The 18,552-nt window shown below is 40.4% G+C and overlaps 1 protein-coding gene across 1 annotated transcript; it reads left to right on the top strand.

Annotated features, from left to right (window-relative positions):
- The first annotated feature begins 706 nt into the window (after nucleotides 1-706).
- On the top strand, nucleotides 707-3,414 carry foxb1a (forkhead box B1a). Its single transcript, XM_060914871.1, has one exon. It carries the CDS (start codon nucleotides 1,176-1,178, stop codon nucleotides 2,082-2,084), a length of 909 nt encoding a protein of 302 aa, XP_060770854.1. The 5' UTR covers nucleotides 707-1,175; the 3' UTR covers nucleotides 2,085-3,414.
- Nucleotides 3,415-18,552: the final 15,138 nt, after the last annotated feature.

The following is an 18,552-nucleotide window of genomic DNA, read 5'->3' as shown; positions in this document are numbered from 1 at the left end:
GATTGGGTCTTTTTAAATAGCACACATTTGCAGTTTCTGTTCTGTTGACTTTAACTACATGACTTCTTCCTTTTTTTTCCTTTCTTTTTTTAACCAGGTGAAAATAATAAGCTCTTGCAATAAACATTTCAAGTTGAAAATATGGTTAAGATTATGGGTATGCGGCTCATGCGGTATATTAGATAACTAAACAAACAACAGATTCAAATGCAAATACACACATGATATCACCTCCCGGTACAGATAGTGTCAAATTTGTCGGTGCAATTGGCATTTTGCTCCGAAGAGCCGGAACAAAGCGCAAAGCAAAAGTCATGCGAGCTCTGTAGTGACAGAGAACCGAAAAAAGTAGCCGTAACAATACAATGCAAACTGAGAGCTAGTGCCAGCCAATTTCCATGTCAAACATCCCATTGCTGAGTAGCTCCATTTGTACGCGTGAATTGCAGACCAAGCACCCTGCGAAGCCCACAGAAAGGTTAGTGCATACCTTCACACACTGTTACTGGGTGCCATCGCGGTTCAATTCCGGTTTGCCGAGCCTTTTCACCCCCTTTGCTCTGTCTTCAAATGGAAATGATTCCTATTGGCCCAAGGTGTCCGTGTAAATAGGTGTAAATGAAACCAGATTATGCTTCTCTCCAATCCACCCACCCACCCCTCCTCCTGCTCCTCCTCCCTCCCCCCAAGACGATTGTCATGTGATAGCAAAGAAGTGGCACATTAATGAAGCGCCGCTCCGGGGGTCTTTTCTGCTCATGTCACCACATAAAACTATCAGATGGTTCGAGGAAGGCCATGGAGGCAGGCACTTAGCTCACCTTATCAAGCTAGAAGAGAGAGGGTATCTTGTCTGTTCGTCCGACTGGACAAGAGGAAACTGCTCTCCATTTGCTTATAGCATTTGTTGAAGCTTATCTACAACTCATCTAAAGGGGCAGACTTGTTTTAGTCTCTCTCTCTCTCTCTCTTTTACATGAGCGACAGTAGAGCAGCTTCACATCAACAGCGAATGCTCCAGTATCGGACTCCCAACTTTCAGCGCTCTGAAACTTGGACAAGCGACAACCGGTAAACTGCTCCTTTTCTGTTGTTTTATGCTTTTCCTCGATTTGAGATTTATTCATTTCAACATTCAGGCTGTTCTCTGAAAAAAATAAAAAATAAACAAGAGGATGCCTCGCCCGGGCAGAAACACTTACAGCGACCAAAAACCTCCCTATTCATACATCTCTCTCACCGCCATGGCGATCCAGAGCTGCCCCGAGAAGATGCTGCCGCTTAGTGAGATCTACAAATTCATCATGGACCGCTTCCCGTATTACCGCGAGAATACACAGCGATGGCAGAACTCACTGAGGCACAACCTGTCCTTCAACGACTGTTTCATCAAGATCCCGCGGCGGCCGGATCAGCCGGGTAAGGGCAGTTTCTGGGCGCTGCACCCGAACTGCGGCGACATGTTTGAGAACGGCAGCTTTCTTCGGCGCCGCAAGCGCTTCAAGGTGCTCACGTCGGACCCGCTGGCACCGAGCAAGCCGTCGGAGGCTGCACATTACCTGCAGCAGCAGCATGCCAAGCTGCGTCTGAGCGCGCTGGCCGCCACTGGAGCGCACCTGCCACATGTGCCCGCCTACAACCTGACCACACCTCCGCCGTCCACCTTCAAACACCCGTTCGCCATTGAGAACATCATCGCACGCGATTACAAGGTGCCGGGCGGCCTGGCCTTTTCCACGATGCCCTCCATGTCTGCCGGTTACCCGTTACCCGGTCAGCTCGCCACAGCCTGGCCGCACGTGTATGGAGCGGGAGCACTTGAGAGCGCTGCGCCCATTTCCGTGGCGAGCGATTACGGCACATACGGCGTGCCTATCAAGTCTCTGTGCCACGGAGCGCAGAGTTTGCCCGCCGTACCGGTGCCCATCAAGCCCATGCCCCCGCATCTGCCCGCGTTTCTCTCGAACTCTCCACAGTCTCTAAGCCCCACATCCCCTCACACGGCAACCGGCCAGAGCAGTCCGGCCAACCCGAGCGACACGCTGAGCGGCCCGGCCACCCTGCAGTCAGTCGCAGTGCACTGATGAGGGCCAAAGTTGACGGAAATATTCCGGGACAAGGAACTGGAGGCCTGTAGACAGCTTCACGGCTACGTCCGAAACCTCACACTACTGTACTAAATACAGAACAGTACTCCACCCGAGGTTTCATCTACATTTATATAGTAACTGTCTCATGGATTTAATGCAGTTTTCACAGCTCCACTCTAAAGACTCTGCATTTCTACAATGTCCCCAATCTGTATGAACGCAAAAGGTTTTAAGTTCACATGAACGCACAACTTTACATCACCACAAAGCTGTTGTTAACATGGTGAAGTTTTCTGGGCTTGTTTTTGCGCTTTTACGCACCAGATGATCCTGTAGCTGATTATAGCAGGCGGACTATTTTTGCCATGTTGCGTTTAGTGCGGCAGTTTGCGGTGTAGGACGTAGCCAAATAACTTCTCCAAAGCTGAATTTTTATTTTAGCCCTTGAAAACGTTTTCCACAATGTTAGCCTATATCCGCTATACAATCAAGGCAAGAGCTATATCTGTGTTGCAGTGATGTTAATTTATGTGTACGTGTTTTCCGACTTTGTGTGTTGCTTTAAATAGTTTTCGTCTGACAACACCGACTCAGTACAGATAGGCATATTTTAGTTTTTTCCTCAAGAAGAAGAAGAAGAAGAAACAGAGTTTAACTCTGACATACCAGGATCTTTTCTAAATGGAAGGACGCTGGCAAAATGTAATAATAATAATAATAATAATAATAATAATAATAATAATAATAATGCTGTCCTTCTAATATCATAAATTTAGTGTTAATAAGGTCATTATTCTGGACAGACAGTTAAACTCACTTTGGTTTATAAAGTTACATTTGGTGTGAGCACCTTTTGGCAAACTTTGCAACAAACTTTTAAAATCTTCTTTGGTGTGTTAAATGAGTGCAGATGAAGCTTAACCTAAAATGCTCTTCGATAAGACTGTAACACAAAACAACAAAATGAACAGCAAAACGTTTTATTTTTCATACCAAACTATATCAGCATTAGATTTTACACACGGAGCTACACATACTGAAAACTTGAAACCTACATTTTAAAAGATGAGGTGATTGTGAAAGGCGTATATATGTGGAAAAAAAATCGCAGATAAGTGATATAAAATGTGTTAAATGATGCACTTTTTAGTTCGATGTTTTAGATGATCTCTATTTTACAGGAGATGTTTTGTGGAGCATTTAATTTAAAGCCGTGGTGACCATGTGTATTAAATGCCGTACATTTGTAACCTTTTTTTCTTTTTATGTTCAGATGTAAAGCATGCATTTTTGAAACTTTGTGTTGTTTTTGTTGCAAGCATGCGAGCTTTTAAGAAAAAGTGTGCAAAACGTCTGCATTAAATTATAAACTTGGTCATCAGAATATTTTTTCATTAAAATGATGCAAACCTTAAACATTTTGTTGTTGCATTTTTAACAAAAAATAGTTTTCTAATTCGTTTTGCTTGCTCATAAATAATTGTATACTATTTATACAATTACGAATAGGACATTATTATTATTATTATTATTATTATTATTATTATTATTATTATTATTATTATTATTTACAAAAAAATCCACTATAGCATTATAGCACAATAATGATGTTTTGACAACTCTTCGCTGTTCCCCCTTACTTACTTTCAGACCTCACATGGCTCAGCACACATTGGCTTTATTCTGTAGGTTTTTTTTTTTTTTTGGAAAAGGCGCACTGAGCTAAACGGGCTGAATGAAGTGCGAGCTTGATTAGGATGCACAGAGGATGCAGAGAGCTCCTGTAGGAGAGCCACAGCGCAGACAGCCACTCATTCATGCTGCTCACTTTCACACTCTTTTACACCTTACTTCTGCAAATGTATTCGCATTTACACTTTAATATCATTTGTAATTGTGGTGGTATTAGAATGACAATGGAGGAGCGTGTTATTGCTCACGACTACAAAAACGGATATCACTGTCATTTTGTTTAGAAATATTATAGCAGTGTATTTCAAATTCAAATGTAAATATACTTCGTTTTTATTATTGTTTGTCTTGTTTATTCTGGTTTGGTTCGATAAAAATACTTTGCGCATTTTCGACTATTTTTTTTATCCCTTTTTATTTACCCGTTTCTAATTCGTTCCCCTCTTTTCTTTTCACTTCACGTTCGTTAAAAAAAACCCGAACACATTTCTTATTTCATTTTATTTATTTTTGGATTTAGCCTAATGGCTGAACAGTAAGAAACAGGTGTATTGTTTGCATCTCCGCCCACAGAGCAACAGCCTTCTCCGGGATATTAAGCAAATACATTAGAATTCCGTCACTTTATGCAACTGAGCTGATCAAATAAAAGGGTCTCTGGCCACTTCATTCACTCCCATTCAGCTGAATAGAAAGTGCAAAGAATTGCAAACTTAGACTGGGCCACCGATGTAGATTTAGCCTTTTTTCCAAAGAGACAAAAAGGCTGATTTCTCACAAACACATAGCTGACTGGGGGACTAGGAAACGAGCTCGGAGAGCCCTTTGGAATTTAAATCCAACCCCTCCCCCTTTCCACTGTGTTTGCACAACACTGCAAGTTCCTGGGTTTTATTCTTATTCTTATTTGTGTGTGGCATATCCTTGTTTACTCTGTGCTATAGTAGAGACTGAGGTCTACATATGTTATATTTAAAGAGATGGGAAAAATAAGTAAGTAAGATAAACAATCAAAGCAAATAATAGATAGATACAGAGATATAGCTTTCACCAGGACTGGACTGAAGAGATGGATGGATGGATACTTTAAAGCACATTTGGCATAAATGTAAACAATTAATGTATCCATAAGAGCATAGCTTAATAGTAAAATTAGCATCTATCTATCTATCTATCTATCTATCTATCTATCTATCTATCTATCTATCTATCTATCTATCTATCTATCTATCTATCTATCTATCTATCTATCTATCTATCTATCGTCTGTCTGTTTATTCCTGGTAAAATCCAGCATTGCCAACACTGAATATAACTGGAACTACTTATTTTGGAAATTACAGTTGCAATCATTGTCATTGGGAATAATATCCTCTTAACAGAATTCATATCTTTAAATGTGCATTGTCAAAAGCCATTAAACATGATAGACAGACAACTAACTTAGACAACAGCTTGAAAAATCTTTGCATTTTCAAGAGCTCTGAGCAGGGCATGTTGCCTCTTAGCTTGCTTTATTCATTAGAACAGGCATGATGTGTGTTGTCTAATCAAAGACAAAACTGCTGTTGTGTCCCTCCCTCCCCTCCAGTACTACAAAGAAGAAGGTCATCTTGGGCAGGGGGATAAAATATAAAGCATGCCATACTAAACCACAATGTGATAGTTTAATTAAAAGAATTCATTAAAGTGGAAGCCTATGGTAATTAGCATGCATAATTTATGATTTGCTTAATGCATGCCATCCATGACTAGTAGAAAAAAAAAACCCTCAACCTCCAGTGAAGGCAGCTGATATGGACAGTGGCTGATTATTTATAACATGTTTATTATTGAGCTAGCAGAACTTGGGTACTTTGTTCATATTAAATTTCACAGTCTTCATTTGTTTTTCAGCACCAGTAGGGGCTTCTCCACTGAAGGAATAGCTCATCTCATCTCATCTCATTATCTCTAGCCGCTTTATCCTTCTACAGGGTTGCAGGCAAGCTGGAGCCTATTCCAGCTGACTACGGGTGAAATGCGGGGTACACCCTGGACAAGTCGCCAGGTTATCACAGGGCTGACACATAGACACAGACAACCATTCACACTCACATTCACACCTACGGTCAATTTAGAGTCACCAGTTAACCTAACCTGCATGTCTTTGGACTGTGGGGGAAACCAGAGCACCCGGAGGAAACCCACGCGGACACGGGGAGACCATGCAAACTCCACACAGAAAGGCCCTCGCCGGCCACAGGGCTCGATGAAGGAATAGCTATGAAATAAAATCCATTACATCAGATCTTGGAATGATCTTAAGCATTGGGTCAAATGTTTGGTTGAATGAGTCAATAATCACCAATTTATCATTTTTGTATCATCTCATATTCACGTTAGTTAAAATAAAAAAAATTGTTTTTGTAATTAAAAAAAAATCACATACCGTAAGTATGCATACACACAGAATGTATATGCTTTTATATGCAACACCGCTATTGTTGTCGGAGCATTCTCCTTATTAAAAGAGATAAGGAGTGCCTGTGCTGAATTTGAAAGCTTTGACAGAATGAGATCAGAAAAAGACACAGCACAGACCCTTCATATTTCTCTCATATTATGAGCTGTCAGCACAGTGTTTGTAAAAGTGCTAAAATTTAATCTATAGTAAGCAAAAGTTGCATTAAGTTTACTCTGCAGATGTGCCAAATTGCTTTCTGGAGGTAGACAAGTTTTGATGTGTTTATTTTTTGCTGGTGGCTATTTTTTTCTATAATGCAGCTGCCTATTGGGAAAAAAACCTACAAAAAAATGATCTCTTTACAGCGAAAGTTCTTTGAAACTGAAGGAGGCGGCACGAATAGTGAATTTTGCAGTTTAGCAAAACATGTATTTAGTGATTCATTGTCCTGTGGTTTTGTGAATAAAATACATCAAATTATTCACAATATCATACACACATAAAATGATCCTAAATATTCTTTGTATCCATGAATAAAAAGAAGATCTTTGTCATTTCTTTGACTACTGTAAGTACACATTGGCTCTAGTCAATCTAATGGTCACATGCTTGGCATTATGACTTTCATATTTATTTGAAATAGATGATAAGCAAATAATCGTTTCCTTGCTACATGTACACAGTTTAAGAATATGTTACCTTCACCGCTGGAGGTTAAGTAGATTGCTGTGGTTGACAGATGCAGGTGGAGCAGGCAATAGTGGACATGCAATGCAACAGGGGACTGCGATGCAGAGAGAGCTGGACTGAGCCAAACACCCACATGTGCATGAAATTAGAATGTCAACATCTGATTCACACTGCTGGGCAGTGACTGTGAAACAAATTATATCAGTGGGAGGCGTGTGCCATATTCCACTGAGACATGGTTATCTGCTGAATGTGGGACAAACTGGAGTCATAATGGCACTGCACTGAAACTTGTTTCATCATATCACGTGAGTAGATTATGGAAAATATTTCATATGTACATATTTGCTATCTTTAAAAAAAACATAGTGTTAAATTATGACTACACAGATTACATATGACTCACAATACCTAATTAACTCTGTCTATATGTATATGTTGAATAATCTCCTTAACATTTTCAGCAAATAAGCTGTTTATTTTTACTTGAACCATAATTTCTTATTCATTGGCATTTTATTAGTTTGGTGAATACCGTTTACAAATGACACTAAAAGGTCTTTTCCTGTTTGAGTGCACCTGGTCTCTTACCCAATGCCCAATTCTTATGCTCCCTGTTCGAGCTAATGGGAATAACTTAGCATAGCAAGGGCAGGGAAACTGGGACTAATTGTTATTCATGATAAGGATGTGTATTATCACAGGAAGGCGATAATAGGAACCATTAGACAGGATCTTAGTTTTAAAGGTCTTTGCTTTCACCTGAACTCATGGTAGAAGTGTTGTCTTGTCTCACTGGTTCACCAGGTCAGCTGAACAGCAGTCTCAAAAGCACATTTGTTTGAGTTCACCTCTTCACACTTAATTTATCAGCATAGATCTTTAAAAGCAAAACCTCGTTACCTAAAGCTGTTAATTACATATTATTTTGAAATGCTTCTCCTTGTGCAATTGCACAGACGGTTCTACAGGGTTTTTGCAGATTTATATTGCAGGATTTTATCTCTGTTTCAGCAATAAAACTCAAAGTAAATGTGTCATAACACATACAAGACCATCTAACAGTGATCCACACCCGCTTTGGCCCGCAGACACACAGATGAACTGCGTAGCCTGATTGGTGCTTCACAGGTTCAGACATGGCCCAGTGTGAGCTGCAACTCTTCCCATTTATCACACTTCAGACTCCTGCTCTGGCCGCAGAGACACACCTAAAGCATGCCAAGCACCCAGTCAAGTGCCAGATCCATGCAATTTAACCCCAACTCATTTTCTACATCATATTTCATGAAGCTCAGCTGTATGTGGTCAGTAATGTATAGCCTATCTATATAGTAACATCTATAATCTGGTAACATCTATAGTCTTAGATGTTACCAGTAGAGTTTTGATACAAACTGGGAAATGGGAAAAACTGGCTATTATCTTGGGTTTTGCAATCTGCATTATTTATCGTGGAGGACAATATGGGTTGGCAGTCATCCAGATTATTACGATATGAAACTGAACATACCTGTGTGAATTGTGGAATGAGTGCTGACTTGTAGATTACTTCAGATACTTAATCAGAATTAACCACTGGGATTGCTGTGCTGTTTGCTATTTAGCATACAACAGATAACCATGTCTGTGTGATGCATTCATTTCATTTAAAACCAGATAATTTGCTGATGTGCTCATATTTTACATTAATCAGGGTGGCTGTCGTGTGTGTGTGTGTGTGTGTGTGTGTTTGTGTGTGAGTTGCACATTCCCTGAGCAGGCAACGGTTGTCCGTGTGATTAACAGCCCTCCGCTTTGTCTTGGCTTGTCATGTGGATGACTCAAAGTAAACGTGTTGTTTGAAGTAAACAGCCGAACAGTGGTTTTCACATTTGGCTAATGTTAGGTAATTATACTGAAGGTATCTTTCTTCAGGACACTACAGCACAGTGTTTGGGTGCTAAAGAATCTTTGTATTAAGATGTTACATACGTTAAAGCACGAATAGCTTCTGTTGCATTTCTTCTTACCCTGACTCTTTTCCTCTACAGAGCTGCTGCAACAAGTTAGGTTATTGCCCTTTTTTTTCTAAGATCTTTATCTCATGTCATAAACTAACACATTCAGTTGTACTTCAAAGACAGGAGCACCAGGAGAGGTGAGAAAATGAGTCAAGAATTGCTTAAGGACATACCTAGCAGTTAGGTGAGCTGCTGCTGATGAGCAGTGTCAGTGAAGGCCACCTTTTACCTGGGCCATATCTCCACTCCATGAAAAAAAAAGAAAAGCTTGAACCCTGACAGCCACAATTGCTCTGTCTCCTCTTCCCTGTCATGCACTATTGAAAGAATGGGGCCAGACCAGCATTAGGCTACATCCACACAACAACGGCAACGAGATTTTATTTTAAAAAAATATCGCGTCCACATGGGCAACGGATCAGTAAAATATCAGGTACATATGGCAACGCAACGCTTGCTGAAAACGATGCAATACACATGCCACACCTCTACGTGCGCTGTAAGACGGTCCCATCGGAGACACCAGAACAATAGAAGAAGTAGGACGCATGTGCATAAACCCCTTCTTCTACCCGGCATGAAGCACTCACAGGAACAAGCACACAACAACAAGAAGAAGATGGCTGCGACTATGCGAGGAAATCGTGCCTTCTTTGTGTACAAATTAGTTTTATTAGTGTGTATAGTTTTATATAACTTAATTTTCTTATTGTGTGTGAACATTTTGAAAAGCATTTTTAAATAATTTATATAACTTTTTATATTGTGTGTGAACATTTTGAAAAGCAGTCTTATCCAATAAAAAACAGAAATTCAAGAAATGGTTCAGTTACTTGTTTATTTAAAAGAAAAGCTGTACAAAAGTGAATGCAATGCAGTGGTTCATACAAAACAGCGAGAGTGCTACTTGTTCTAGTCATGTGGTTGTGACGTCATCGTAAACAAATCCGTTCTACTCATCCAGACGACTTCGCAACGGCGCCATTGCCAGATTTTTCCACTCTGGAACCCGTTCTCGTTTGGGGGCACCCAAAACGCCGGTGCCGTGTGGACGCCAGGCCGAAACGATAAAAATTTTATCAGATTCACCTGAATCCGTTGCTGTGTGGACAGCCTCTTAGAGAACCACGAGAGATACAGTGATATATCAAGACTATGATGGTAGCCATAATGGCTATTCAGAGGTTTTAAGAAACTAGTTCCACTTGGTAGATGGAATTGGTGGATTTGTTTAAAACAAGACCATGTCACTCACCACAAAAGAGGACGTAGTGAATTATTATTAGATACTACACAGTACTCCCTGAGGAGCATCCATCAGCAACCAGGACGCATCTTTTGAAGGCTTCAAATTCAAAGTACTGTATTTAAATATGGAGGAAGCTATCTGTAATGGGGCTCTGTGACATGCAGATGCTTGCCTCTTGTTGTCGAATAACAAGGCCCCATTGTCCCGCTAATGTAACTTGATCAGTCTTTGATCTAATCCTATGTTGTCACGATCAGTGTGAAAATTCCAAATCAAGAGCACGATTCACTACTTTTGTTATCGTGATAATCTCTCACATTTAAATTCGACTTTGTTCTTTTGTGCCTTTGTTAGAGAAGCACAATGTGGGGTTAATTAGCAGCCACTGGTACTCCCTGTGTTCCTTCACAGTTAATCACACTTGAAGTATCCTCTTCAGCGAGCCACTACACTCAGACACGGCCATTGCAAACACAGCCAAGGTCCTGCCATTTACAAACAGCAAAATAACAAACAGTGAGCTGTTAATCCTAGATATAGAGGACAGCTCTGGATGGGCTGTTATGCTATATGTTATTAAAAATCATGTTTTCATATGTGAAGGTGTGAGCAAGCTGTGATCAAGTAGGTAAACACATGTGACATGATGTAAAGAATACAGTCACGGGAAAAAGAAAGCACACCCTCAAGTCTATGTTTTTATTTATCAGGGATTAAAAAACAAAGAAGTGGTCCTCACCAACTTCCATAAGCAAACAAATAACCTCAGGTGACAACAAAAACACATCAGACTTCAATATGTAGTTATTATTTTCCCAAAAAGTAAACCAACATTCAGAAACCAGGTAGGGAAAAACAAGTGCACCCTTCCAACTTCCTCAATTATAAAGAGAGTAATTAGCAGATAGGTGTTACTAACTGACATCAGCCATGCCCTCAGAGAAGCAACTGATGCTGCTCAATATGAGAAGGGTTATTAGGCTATCTCCAAATAATTTAAAATTCTTCATTCTTTGTGAGCAAGATTCTTTACAAATGGAAAGCCTTTGAAACATTTGCCAAGCTTCCTAGGAGTGGGCATCCCAGCAAATTCAATCTAAGATCGGACCACTTAATGCTCGGAGATATTACAAAAAAAAAGTGTTACATCATGTGACCTACAGTACAGGCCTTTGTAAGAACATTAAATGTTTATGTTCATGATGGCACAATCAGAAAACGACTGAACAATTATGGCTTTCATGGAAGGGTGGCTAAAAAAAAGCCTTATGTTCAAAAGAAACATGGTAGCATGACTTAGGTTTGCAAAATTGTATCTGAACAAACTACAAACAATTACCTGGAACAGTATTCTTTGTACTGATGAGAAATTGATGGAGATGCTTGGTCATTATGCACGGTGTCATTGGCAAATAGAGCATATTGTCACAAACACCTCATACCACCTGTCAGGCATAGTGAGGGAGGGATGATGATTTGGGCTTGTTTTACTGCCACAGGATCTGAGAAACTTGCAGACATTGCGACAACGATGAACTCCACTTTATTCCAGAATATTCTTGAGACAAATGTGAGGCCATCTGTCCAGCAGCTTATGCTGGGCCAAAATTGGGTCATGCAAAAGAACAATGATCCATAGCACACCAGTAAATTGACATCTGAATCGCTAAAGAAGAAAAAAATCAAGGTGCTGGAATGGCTAAGTCAAAGTCCAGACACCACTGAGATGTTGTGGATGGATCTTAAAGGTAGACTTAGCCTGGGCCCGCCCATCCTAAGCGTGACGCAACACGAGGGCCTGTTGCGAGCTTAGTCTGGCCAGGCAAGCTATCTACAGCTCTTCCAAGCTCCCGAAAAATCGGGAACCAATCAACTTTGAGCATCTCCAACGGCCCTGGGTAGAGGCGTGTTCAAGGCACTGACGTAGTAGAACTGCGACCGGAAGCCATAGATTGTTTACAGAATCTATGCCGGAAGTGCTTCATTCACGCTTCCGCATCTATTACGCATAGATGCTGTATTGAAAGCATTCAACGGGAAGTTCTCATTGAAAACGGAGCAAAGAGCAGCCCTGGAGGTATTTATTGAAAGAAAGGACGTTTTCACCTTGCTCCCGACCGACTTCGGTAAGAGTTTAATCTACCAGTTAGCCCCGTCGCATCGCATACGTCAGAGGAAAGAGTGATGTGATTGGTTTAAGCTTCGTCACAGCCTTTTCTGGCTTCGACCAGTAGCAAACTGAGGCATTTCAGGGAGGCGGGTCAACCACGGGCTCTGGGAAACGGTAAGGCTTAATATCTTGGCCAGACCAATAGCTCGGAGAGCTTTGAAGTCGCGTCAGCCAGACTAAGGTAGACTGCCTTTCAGATTTTTCAAGTTTAGGTCATAAAAAGAATTTTCCCTGAAACCCAATTATTTTTGTTTAGTGGACTGAAAGCTACTGAATTCAAATCACAGACTTCCAATTTTATTAGGTTTTTTTTAATAGAACAATTAATGAATTGAGGGCCATGTGGCCCTAAGTTCGCCACTATTTTTTCCTGCTTCACCATGACCCAATTCAAGATACTACATAATGCATCACGTGGTGGGCTTTCCCCGTTCGTGCAAGGCATTGTGGGATACAAATATGAAACAGGAAAGAAAAATGGAGGGCATGAGTGTGCGAATGAAATGTGAAAGACCGACTACAGTAACAGAAAGTGAGAAGAAAAGACGTTATGTTGTGAAGGAAAGGAAACACAGGACCAAACTAATAAATATCGGCGGTCAGCGAGCACCTCGGTGTGATCAGCTGTTCGTTTAGTGACAGAATGATGTAACTGTCAGTGCACGGTCAAAGGTAAACCTGTAGATGGCAGTAATGCAACACTGTGGATGCCAGCTGCCGTAAAACCCAAAAGAAGAAGAAGGTAAACCTGTACATGCGCACACCGGACTTCCTCTGTCTGCTTGACTGCGCGAAGTGAGCGATCTCATGCACATTATTTGCTCGGGAATTCCCTCAAATTAAATAACTTCCCAGCCACAGAATGGCCTGGGTTTTGTTTTGTTTTTTGTTGTTTTTTTAAAGATATTACAGAAATGAACATATATCACAATGACCAAATTTCAGAGGGAACTAAATTTCATTGATTTTATGAAATCAAAAGGCCGTCTAGCTTTAAGAGAGCTGTGCTTAAATGAACGCCCTCAAATATCAATGGTCTGAAGCAATATTATAAAGAAGAATGGTCCAAACTTTCTTCAAAACAATGTTTCTCTGAACCGATAAACTCCTACAGAAAATGTTTACTTCAAGTTGGTGGTTCTACATGTTACTGAATTAGGGAGTACTTTTTTCCACCTGGTTTCTGAATGTTGGTTTATAGAAATAGGAACACACAATTATTAGCTAGGCCATCATAAATAAAAACAGAGAATTGAAGTAAATTAGGCGGCACGGTGGTGTAGTGGTTAGCGCTGTCGCCTCACAGCAAGAAGGTCCTGGGTTCGAGCCCCGGGGCCGGCGAGGGCCTTTCTGTGTGGAGTTTGCATGTTCTCCCTGTGTCCGCGTGGGTTTCCTCCGGGTGCTCCGGTTTCCCCCACAGTCCAAAGACATGCAGGTTAGGTTAACTGGTGACTCTAAATTGACCGTAGGTGTGAATGGTTGTCTGTGTCTATGTGTCAGCCCTGTGATGACCTGGCGACTTGTCCAGGGTGTACCCCGCCTTTCACCCGTAGTCAGCTGGGATAGGCTCCAGCTTGCCTGCGACCCTGTAGAAGGATAAAGCGGCTAGAGATAATGAGATGAGATGATGAGATGAAGTAAATTAATCATATTAAAAAATCACGTTAAAAATAATGTGAAACAACTAAATGGAAAAATAGCAATAATAAAAAAAAAAACATGGGCTTTTTGCATGCATGTAGTGCATGTGAAAAATGTTTGAAATATGTGAATTGTCTAAAAAACATGTATGTAAATTTTATATGAATCGTGTGACTATACAAGTGACTTTTCTGCCAGGGTAATTGTTGTCGGACCTAAACACACAAGAAGGATACAACTGAATACAGTAAAACTGGTATGTCAGTTGGTACCAAAAATCAGTAGCGTGATTATATGGCATGTAAAATATATTATGTGCTAAATTTCCTTTTTTAAGTTCCATCTTGTAATACGGAAAAAAGTTAGTATTAATGTTAATTTGATGATGTTAACATTGACTGTGTATTTTTGGTTTATTGACACTAGTGAGAGCACATGTACATCTAAACTCCTTATAAGCACTTAACATTCTGTCCCTCTCTTACTCATTTAACTGACCGGATATAGACTTTCCTGCTTTAGCCACAATATTGCCCTCCTTCAGAGCAAGATTCCCCCATTCCCTGGTGGTCTAATTTATGTTAAGTCACCAGTCTCCCCCATGGCAGCTTTGAGACATCTCTGAATGGAGGGCGCACTGTGCAGGTTTGTGCCTGTGCCAGGGTCCCCAGTGAGATTATCCTCCACGGGAAAAAAGCTACACACCAAAACCGTCTGCAAATCTGCAGACAGACTCGACTCCTGAGAAGATCCACACTGCAATTGAGTTTTACTTGTGAAGCGAGTAATTAATTCAGACTCTGAGAAAGAGACAAAGTGGCATGAGTTATTGATATAAACAGCAAATGTAAAAATGTTGTTTTATATAATATAAAATGGAACAGATGATGATGATGATGATTATTATTATTATTATTATTATTAAACACATGTATAAATAACATAATTAATTAATTTTAATCTTTTCTATGAAGTCCCTACTGTATGTCTAATGACTTATGCATACACTCATAACATGTTATAATGCATTCACAGGGCATAATATGCATCATTATAATTATTTATGTAAATCTTTTACCAATATTTAAAAAATATTCCTATGTTTATGGATTATTTCTTGGTTTTATGGCTATAAAAAGATAATAAATCAGAAGTCAATCACAAAGGCTACCTGCACATTGAATAACTGAGTTCAGTTAAACAGAGCTTTCCATTGCAACCATAATACTCAGGAGACTCTTTGTTGGTTACTGTAGCTGAACGTGTTTATGCTTGTGGATGCTAATGAGGCAGTAAATAAACAAGACAAGAAATGACTTTATTCCTGGAGTTAGCGCCATTACACTATTCCCAATCCCAGGCATGTGAATTTCTCTGAGGAACGCTTTCATACTCTGATTACGACAATGAATGTAGGTTATTTTAAGTTAATTAAAAGAAGCACAGACTGATGAAATCGGGCGAACTAAAAGGCTTATTGTTCCTAATAACCCATTACAAAGAAAAAATAGGGCTTTGTTTCCATCAGCACTTTTTTCTGTAGACATCAGCTTCATGTTTCATATTTCATATTGTTAAAGACTTGATGGATATTAGCAAAGTGTGTTGTTGGTCATTTTGACTGAATACGTGGAGTCATCATGCAGATTAATCCAGTTTAGCTAACTGAATTACAGGTCAAGCTTGTGAACTTCTACAGCTTTGATTATTTGACCTAAATACAGGTTTTAGCTGAGAGTTCAATATAGGTGTTTCCTCGGGCTACAGTATGACCCACGCCTTCTATTTAACAGCACAAGTGACCTGGACATTCTGGCTTTTATCCATCCTGTCTTTAAAGGTGCCTCCACACCCTCTCACACCCTCTCTCCCATTCATTTCCTTACTTTCAGTGACTAGTGGACAGCCACATGGCTTCGTGACAACACTTTATTACTCTACCTACCTCCATGTGTTATAACTGATTAAAATTCTTTTGTTTATATCTCTATTTATATAAGCCATGGAAAATACTACATGAATCACTAATATATTTTGAGCAAATAGTTACGTTCCACAACTTCTCCAGTTGAATATGTTAATGCTTGATTTCTCAGATCAACCAACAGCAAACCCATGTTAAAAAAAAAAAAAGTGAGCACTAACTCTTTAGATGCTACACCCCCAAGATCTGCATTGTCTTTAAAAAAAAAGCACACAATTAATGTATTAAACATGATTATTAAATTAAACAATGTATTAAACATGATTATTATTGGTTTCAGTTTTTTCTGTTATTTCATTTTATCTTTAAAAATCTCAGTTCATTATTATTATTATTATTATTATTATTATTATTATTATTATTATTATTATTATTATTATTATAGCATTGATTATTGGTATTAAAAGATCTAGCTCAGTTTAAAGGGCAGTTTCTTGCTCACAGGTGCACAGTAATCAGGATGGGTGGCTTTAACACAGAGCTATTAGTGTGCAGTCGAGGGCCTGAGAAAAGAAAATGGCCATAATTCAATGGCAGTAAAACTGCTCTCTCTCTCTCCCAACCTCAGATGGACATGAATGGCTGTCCAAAGCCGCTCCCTACTACTAATTGTCATCCACCCGGGGGAGGAAGACACTGGCGTGTCCCCCCTCGAGCCCACTACCGGGCCGCAAGCTTCTCTGTCTACCAGTGTAAATAACCATCTCAATAACAAACAGAGGAATGCAGGACCCTGCGAGTGAGTGTGGGCAACCCTGTACCAAGCCACCTTAATGACACTGTCAATGGGGCCCATGCGATGCACGGCTAATTTTCTTTCTTTGACTTCATTAGGTGGCACTGTGGAGGGGCAGCATGGGAGTGAAAGAGGGAACAGTGGCTGTTGTCTTGTCACACAGGTCAAAGAATAAGTCAAAGAGAGTTGCCTCTCTTGACCTTCTTGATGGTTAGTGCAAACAGAGCTCACTGAAAAAGTGACAGTCTGGAAAAGAGAAAGAGACAGTAGGGTGTATCTACGAAACTTATTTATCAGCATGTTTTAAAATCCTGATCACAACTTTGAGTCAGAATTTGACTTCTGTTTACTATCATACAAAATGTGCAAGATTTTCCAGTAAGTGGCAGCAGCACCCGTGTGTGCTACTGTAACATTCCTTTAAATAAATGATGCCTCGAACATCTGCGCAGGCAGTTCAGTGATGTAGTTGAGGGCCCTTAAGCATGCAGCAGAAAGCTGGGTGGCTCTCTGTACTCTCTCCAGCTGTAGGTCTAGGGGGCTCTCGCGCGGCTGTAAAGCTCTAGCCTTCACAGCCACAAATCAGCTGCTGAAAGCAGGCATGCATCTTCAAAGGGTGGCCTGCCCCGCCATGATATACAGCCCCCGCTGAGAACAAGTTAGCCACGGCCACTGTCTCTGCACCTGGGCTATTATCAGGCAACTGGGATCATCTCTGCTCACTACACATTCAAATGTACAAGTAGCAGATTAGGCTGACTCAATCTTCTTTTCCTCTGAGGGAGAGAGGGAAAGAAAGAGAGGAAGGAGAGTGAGAAAAGAAAACCCCTTTGACTTCAAAAAGAGCCCTCTCCCTCTTTCCTAGGCCGGGCTGAAAGAAGCGGGAGATGAAACCGGGGGGGCTTGTGTATTCAGTGGACTAATTCAGAACTGATTCCTCTAATACACTCCTGAAACACTTTTAATTGTGTTAGTTTGCATTCAAAAGGCATGTTTGTAGCTTTTAATTGGAGGCTGCTTTGAAATAATTGAAATGTGCGACTTTGTGGGGGCCAACTTAAACAGTTCTAATGTGCTTTGCTGGTAGGCACTAGCACCCCATTATTCCTTATTTGGATGCTGTGCCATTTTGGAGGGGTCTTGGTAATTTGTAATCTTTAAGTGAAAAAGGTGTTAGAGTTTTGCAGCTGGCTCGCTCCACTGGAATAAACTAAATAAATATAAATAATCAGTATGTATTGAAATCATTTATAATGAACCAAAACCTGACTCGAATTGTTACCTTTTCAAGAAGACATTAAATTTCACATTCTCTAATAGCTAATGTATGCAGCAGGATGAATTTCAAGTCTGACTCTTTGACAACTCTTTGTCAAAGTTGAACATTCCCTCCAATATTTCCAATAAAATCCCATTTTGTGTGACAAGTGTTCACACACTCCTCCTCACTTCTCTCTTTTGTCTCGTGTAGAGCCGGAGAGAGAGAACGGTGTTTCTGACACAGGCATCCACCTGCCTGTCAGTCTTTTTCTTCTGCTGTTTTTAACAGCCTTTTATTTGACATGGCAAGGTGTGATGAGTGTGACACTATGTAGTAAATCTGCATTACACTAGGTTGCTCAAGCATGTTACAGTGTTCCCATGGCCTCCGGGAGGCAGGACGGAGGAGAGAGAGAGAGAAAGGAATATTTTACTGAAAATACAGCTTCCATGGATTTCGCAGCAGATGGTAAAGTGTGAATGCTTCCTGCTGTTATGTCATTAGATTCATATTATCAAGATGTTTATTAAACAGTGAGAATTAGCTTCTTTCCTGAATTTGGGACATTTTGCCCCACATTTGGTTCAGGT

Source organism: Neoarius graeffei, chromosome 2, assembly GCF_027579695.1.
Source record: "Neoarius graeffei isolate fNeoGra1 chromosome 2, fNeoGra1.pri, whole genome shotgun sequence".
NCBI lineage: Eukaryota > Metazoa > Chordata > Actinopteri > Siluriformes > Ariidae > Neoarius > Neoarius graeffei.
Note: the sequence above shows the minus strand (reverse complement) of the source record. Positions and strands in the feature narration are given on the sequence as shown.

Bases quoted from the DNA above. Each gene is read 5' to 3' on its own strand.
- foxb1a (XM_060914871.1), top strand. From the start codon at position 1,176: ATGCCTCGCCCGGGCAGAAACACTTACAGCGACCAAAAACCTCCCTAT.